This window comes from Mastigoproctus giganteus, chromosome 14 (assembly GCF_048544385.1).
Source record: "Mastigoproctus giganteus isolate SK-2022 chromosome 14, ASM4854438v1, whole genome shotgun sequence".
Classification (NCBI taxonomy): Eukaryota; Metazoa; Arthropoda; class Arachnida; order Uropygi; family Thelyphonidae; genus Mastigoproctus; species Mastigoproctus giganteus.
Genome location: NC_143588.1, coordinates 4,440 through 11,608, shown reverse-complemented (window position 1 = coordinate 11,608; position 7,169 = coordinate 4,440). Strand labels below are relative to the sequence as shown.

The window sequence follows — 7,169 nt, the reverse complement described above, 5'->3', positions numbered from 1 at the left end:
GTGCAATCTTAGGTTAGGTTATGTTAGGTTAGGTTAGGTACACAATTATTATAAAAACACTGGGTGCAGTGCTGTTTTAGGTTAGGTTAGGTACAGAATTATTCATTTCATTTCATAAAAAAACACTGGGTGCAGTCTTAGGTGCATCATTGGGTGCAGTCTTAGGTTAGGTTAGGTTAGGTTAGGTTAGGTACAGAATTATTGATTTCATTTCATAAAAAACACTGGGTGCAGTCTTAGGTGCATCATGGGGTGCAGTCTTAGGTTAGGTTAGGTACACAATTTTTATAAAAATACTGGGTGCAGTCTTAGGTGCATCATTGGGTGCAGTCTTAGGTGCATCATTGGGTGCAATCTTATGGGTGCAGTCTTAGGTTAGGTTAGGTTAGGTTAGGTTAGGTACAGAATTATTGATTTCATTTCATAAAAAAACACTGGGTGCAGTCTTAGGTGCATCATGAGGTGCAGTCTTAGGTTAGGTTAGGTACACAATTATTATAAAAATACTGGGTGCAGTCTTAGGTTAGGTTATTGATTTCATTTCATAAAAAAACACTGGGTGCAGTCTTAGGTGCATCATGGGGTTGGGTGCCTCATTTGGTGCTTCATTGGGTGCTTCATTCATCAAAATGTTAGGTCAGGTGAAAAAAAAGCACTGGGTGCATTCTTGGGTGCCTCATTGGGTGCAGTCTTAAGTTAGGTTAGCTTAGGTTAGGTAACCGATTGCATTTCATAAAAAAACACTGGGTGCAGTCTTAGGTGCATCATTGGGTGCTGTCTTAAGTTAGGTTAGGTTACGTTAGGTTAGGTATGGAATTATTGATTGCATTTCATTAAAAACACTGGGTAAAACACTGCGTGCAGTACTCTGGGTGCTTCCTTGGGTGCTTCCTTGGGTGCCTCATTGGGTGCTGTCTTAGGTTAGGTTAGGTACAGAATTATTGATTGCATTTAATAAAAACACTGGGTGCGATGTTCGGTGTTCAGCTTTTAGGTTAGGTTAAGTACAGAATTAATAAAAAGGTGCATTCTTAGTTCAGAATTAATAAAAAAACCACTCAACTCAAAACTCAATGCTTATGACAATAGGTTTTTTCATAGAAATTGATCAGCAAAACATTGAATGAAACTGACTAATTAAAATCTCAAAATATTCAAAAATAACCAAAATGCATTTAATTTAATTTTTTTTCAATTTAATCTTTAAAAAAAGTATATAAAAGGTAACTGCAAATTTTAAAAAAACATTATATCGATCATGAATAATTCTAAAGACGAAACAATCTTGAAAACGTATACAAAAGTAACTGCAAATTTTAAAAAAAGTATATCGATCGTGAGTAATTCTAAGGAAGAAATAATCTTTAATGAAGAAAAAACAATCGTTAATGATGTTGAAACAATCTTTAATAAAGAATCAATGGAAGAAATATTGAAAACAAATAGAGAAAAAATAGGATTGAATAAATCTCAACATGAAACAATCTTTAATAAAGAATCAGCCAAAATAGATAATGAAAAAAAAGGAGAAGAATCGAGTATTGAGGAATTTAAAAAAATTGAAGTGACAGACGACAAATTCGAAAAATACGAAGATGAATTTTTTCAAATGAATGGAACGCACGTTTATTAGAACATTCGTTTTTAGATGTCAAAAATTATGACATTTACAATGTCATAATTTTTGAAACAAGTCCATAATTAACCTAACCTAACCTAATCTATATCTCGAGTACCTAACCTAACCTAACCTAACCTATATTTCGAGAACCTAACCTAACTGCCAGGTTAAAAATTAAAAATTGAAATTAAAAATTAGAAATTGAGAAATTAGAAATTAGAAATTACAAATTAAGAAATTGAAATTAGAAATTAAAAATTAGAAATTGAAATGAAATAATTAAAAATTAGAAATTAGAAAGTGAAATTAAAAATTAGAAATTAGAAAGTGAAATCAAAAATTAGAAATTAGAAAGTGAAATTAAAAATTAGAAATTAGAAACTGAAATCGAAAATTAGAAATTAGAAAGTGAAATCAAAAATTAGAAATTGAAATTAAAAATCAGAAATTGAAATTAGGTTAGAAAGGTTAGTTAGAAATTAGAAATTAAAAATTAAAATTAAAAATTAGAAATTTGAAAATTAGAAATTAGAAATTAAAAATTAGAAATTAAAAATTGTGATTATTAACCAAAATAAATATTCACACGTATCCTCTTATACAGCTCGTAATCTTGGAAATTAAACACGCTACCAAATGCAGCACAGTTCAACCACCAAAAGAACATTATAAATGTGTCATCATGGACGATTGGGATACAGTCTTAGGTACATCATTAACTGCAGCTTTGGTATTGATTTCATTTTATATAAAAAAACACTGGGTGCAGTCTTAGGTGTCTCAAATTGAAATTAGAAATTGAAATTGAAATTAAATATTAGAAATTAAAATTAAAAATTTGAAATGAAATTTGAAATCGAAATTAGAAATAAAAAATTACAAATAAAAAATTGAAATAAAAAATTACAAATAAAAAATTAGAAAGGTTAGGTTAGATTAAATTAGAAATTAAGAGATCGTTCTATTTAAAAAAAATATTAAGAGAGATTATTAAAATTTATTTCCCCCTTGTACAATTTTTGTTTTTATAGAATTTTTTGATTTATAGAATTTATTATAATCAGAAAATTCCATCCACAAAAATCATTTTAAGAAATGTTTCTCTGATTTGATATCCGTACTGAGTTTCTCTGTTTTACTTTATTTTAGAGTTTCTCTGTTTTACTTTATTTTAGAGTTTCTCTGTTTTACTTTATTTTAGAGTTTCTCTGTTTTTCTTTATTTTAGAGTTTCTCTGTTTTTCTTTATTTTAGAGTTTCTCTGTTTTTCTTTATTTTAGAGTTTCTCTGTTTTACTTTATTTTAGAGTTTCTCTGTTTTACTTTATTTTAGAGTTTCTCTGTTTTACTTTATTTTAGAGTTTCTCTGTTTTACTTTATTTTAGAGTTTCTCTGTTTTACTTTATTTTAGAGTTTCTCTGTTTTACTTTATTTTAGAGTTTCTCTGTTTTACTTTATTTTAGAGTTTCTCTGTTTTACTTTCTTTTAGAGTTTCTCTGTTTTACTTTATTTTAGAGATTTTAATTTCTAATTTTTAATTTCTAATTTCATTTTTCATTTTAATTTCTAATGTTTAATTTTATAATTTTTCTAATGTTTAAATTTTAACTTTTCTAATGTGTAATTTTTAATTTCTAATTTCAATTTTCATTTCTAATGTTTAATTTTTAATTTCTAATTTCAGTTTTCATTTTAATTTCTAATTTATATGGTAGATGTCTTTTAAAAGATATTTAATTTTAGTAAAGAAAGATTTCACAAAAGCAGTTTCTTTCTATTGCTAGAATGTTGCTATCTTTCTGTATATGTAGGGGGCACTTCTCCTAGTACATGCAAGCTAGCTACATTTACAGAAGGAGTGCTCCCGAACAAAAACAAGTACTTTTTTATTTCATTTTATTTTTTTTTTAATTTGCAAATCCACATTCTGATTTTATAAAAAACTTTATTTTTAATATTTAATTGCCATAAAACATAAAATTAAAGTTCGTCTATCCGACCGATAAATAATATTATTTTGGTTGTTTTATCAATTATAAAGAAAAGAAAAGGGTGATTAGCAACAAATACATTTGGTCGAAATGAAACGGAATCCGTATAAATTCCCACACCGGTAACTGCAGCAGCTTCGGTTCCTTCTTCGTTTATTTCGATGAAAGTTTTGTGAATTATTTCGGGAAATATCAAGTAAGAAGAAGTATCGAAAATACCACTAAAGTTACATTTACCGGCATATCCAATTCCTAATGATTCCGTGGAAATTTTTTTTGTGTATCTCAATTTAAATTTTGGAAGTGCAATAGTTTCGATTAACTCCTCTCGAAGATCTAGTGGATCTTCGAATGAATTTTCTTTCATAGCAGACAAACCATCTAATGTATCTGGCAGGAAAATCAACATATTTACTCTATTTCCTTCGTACGGAAGTTCTAAAACGGTAAAATCTCGTCCACGGCCAAATCGAAAATATGCGTCTTTCGCGATCATCGTAGGTACCGATTTTTTTTCGCAACCTTTGCTGTAGAAATCTGCAAATAAAGTTTCCTTTTGGTCAAAGGGTATTGCCCACGTTCTTTTGAAATATACTACGTTAAGAAGTAGTAATATTGTTTCGGGATCGACTGAGTCTAATATAGTTTGAATTTTTTCTCTAGATCTCTTTTTTACCCACGAATTCGCCATCGATATCGTTTCTTCCTCATCGGTAAAGTTAACTTTTTTAACGTCTGACAAGTAAAACTGTTTTATTCCTTCTAAATATTCTCGATTAACATCGACATCAATTTCTTGTCTTACTAAAATAATATTGGCGACGTCGAAAACATCTTTTAGTTCTATTAGGTAGTCGAAATAATTTTTCTTTATATCTTCGTTAGATGTGTTGTCGTCGTATTCCAAAACATGCTTAATCTGCGATTCTGTTTTTCCACGTGCACCTTCGAGCAGTGTGTGTAAAGCAAGAGTAATACCGAATGGAGAATAAAACAAATTTCCTGTTGAATCCGAAACGAAATAACGATATAAATATTTATTGACAAATAATCTTTTATCGTCGACAACAGGCATCTTGATTTAAACTAATAAAATCCAAACTCGGACAAATGTTTTTATAATATTCTCCATTCAATTTCAATTTATTTTTTTTCAAAATTTAAATCGTCGGAAAAGTAAAGAATCAAAGGAAGAACCATTGAAAACAAATAGAGAAAAAATAGGATTGAATAAGTCTCAAGAACAACAAGATGAAACAATATTCAATAAAAAATCACCTAAAACAGATGAGGTAAAAGAAGAATCGAATAATGAGGAATTTGAAAAAATTGAAGTGACTGACGACGAATTCGACGAATATGAATAGGAAATGAATGAAACACAGATTACGTTCTTACCGGTTATGGCAATTTCAAAGAATTCGTTTTATTCAGACATACGATAGTTACTAAATTATTGATTTTCATCGATTAGGACACTAATGTTTCGGTCAACTAATTTGTAAAAATGACTCCGTACCTTACGATAACCTTCGTTACCGGGTCGATAATAATCTTTTAAAAAGTCTCGATAAAACATTATCAACAATACGATCGATTTTATAATTTTCCATCGTTTTTGGGCAGTAATTTTAGGATTGTATTTTTTTGATACGCATAACGGTAGAAAGGCTATTCCTCTCGAATTAAATGATTTCGATAACGTGTATATCTGTTCGTTCATATACGTAACGTAATATTTACGGCACATTTCAAAATGATCGTTAGGATCTAAGATACCATCGTCAAACTCCGACCAACAAACTTGATTCCAATACGGATGTTTAAATCTTGGATGTTCGAATCTTGGATTATCTGGATCGAGATAAGGTAACCAAAGAGAATCCACCAAACAACAAAATCGATCGATAGAATCTTTTAAAAAAAGAAAAGTTACACGATCGTCAAGATACGTAGAATGATATTCTTCGTTAGCAGAAAAAATCAATAACGTTTCGTTACGAGTTTCGAAAATAACATTTTCTGTAATTTCGTCTATCATCAAGTAAAACGGATGAAAGTTTTTAGATTTACAATATTCGATCAACTTCTCAAAGGTCGGAATGGACGGTAAGTGTATTTCTATTATACACTTTTTTGTTAATATATTCGAACGAATACAACTAGGTGTAATTCCCAGAATTTCAAAACGTTCGAAATCATTCAATAATATATCGAATAAGTTTTCGAAAGTATTATTTAGAATAGAAATTATACTTTTGCATAGAGAACTATAATCGGATCTAACGTGAATATAGGTTCCTCTGTATACCATTTTTCCATCCAGTAGCATACCCAGTTCAACATAATCTGGAAGATCCCGTGTTGGAAGATACAGATCCTCCGGAAGATCCAGTGGAACATCCAGTGGAATATTGCTATCGTCTTTCGACATTATTTTTCAAAATCAGAGTTTCACGTAGGTTTTGGATCCTGAGTATAAATCGTCTTCTCCTGTTTTGAGACTTGCAATCACACGCGTTTGCAATCACACACGTTTGAAAAAATCAACACGTTTGAAAAATTGCTAAATTGCCACGAAAAACATATTAAAACAATTTCAATGCTATCCTAAAGAGAAGAAGAGCTACTTGATTCTGAATGACCGAAAAATGTTTCGGGCATTGTAATAAGTAGGAGAATCGGTTAAAATTCATTTGTGATATAGGGTACTACTATTTTATTTTTTGTCGATCGGTCTTTTGTTAACTAATTCATAAAAATGACTCCGCACTTTACAATAACCTTCGTAATAATCTTTTAAAAAGTCTCGATAAAACATTATCAACAATACGATAGATTTGATATCGTTTTTGGGCAGTAATTTTAGGATTGTATTTTTTTGATATGTATAACGGTAGAAAGGCTATTCCTCTCGAAGTAAATGATTATTAAAACAGAAACTCTAAAAAACTATTAAAACAGAAACTCTAAAATAAAGTAGAGATATTAAAACAGAAATTCTAAAATAATATTAAAACAGAAACTCTAAAATAAAGTAGAGATATTAAAACAGAAACTTTTAAAATAAAGTAGAGATATTAAAACAGAAACTCTAAAAAATAAAGTAGAGAATTAAAACAGAAACTCTAAAAAATAAAGTAGAGATATTAAAACAGAAACTCTAAAAAATAAAGTAGAGATATTAAAACAGAAACTCTAAAAAATAAAGTAGAGATATTAAAACAGAAACTCTAAAAAATAAAGTAGAGATATTAAAACAGAAACTCTAAAATAGAGAAAATAAAAATATGTAGAGATATTAAAACAGAAACTCTAAAATAGAGAACATAAAAATATGTAGACGGAAATCCTAAAAATAAAGTAGAGATATTAAAACGAAAATCCTTTTTTCCTAAAATGCTTTTTGTGGATGGAATTTTCTGGTCTAAATCAATAAATTCTATCATATATATATATATATATATATATATATATATATATATATATATATATATATATATATATATATATATATATATATATATATATATATATATATATATATATATATATATAT

The 7,169-nt window shown here is 28.6% G+C and overlaps 1 protein-coding gene across 1 annotated transcript; it reads right to left on the bottom strand.

Moving 5' to 3' along the window:
* Positions 1-1,771: 1,771 nt before the first annotated feature.
* Positions 1,772-4,685, bottom strand: LOC150074940 (serpin B6-like). The gene is made up of 2 exons (XM_090388996.1): positions 3,690-4,685; positions 1,772-1,780 (listed from the first exon to the last, which is right to left on the bottom strand). Exons 1-2 carry the CDS (start codon positions 4,683-4,685, stop codon positions 1,772-1,774), a joined length of 1,005 nt encoding a protein of 334 aa, XP_090245122.1.
* Positions 4,686-7,169: the final 2,484 nt, after the last annotated feature.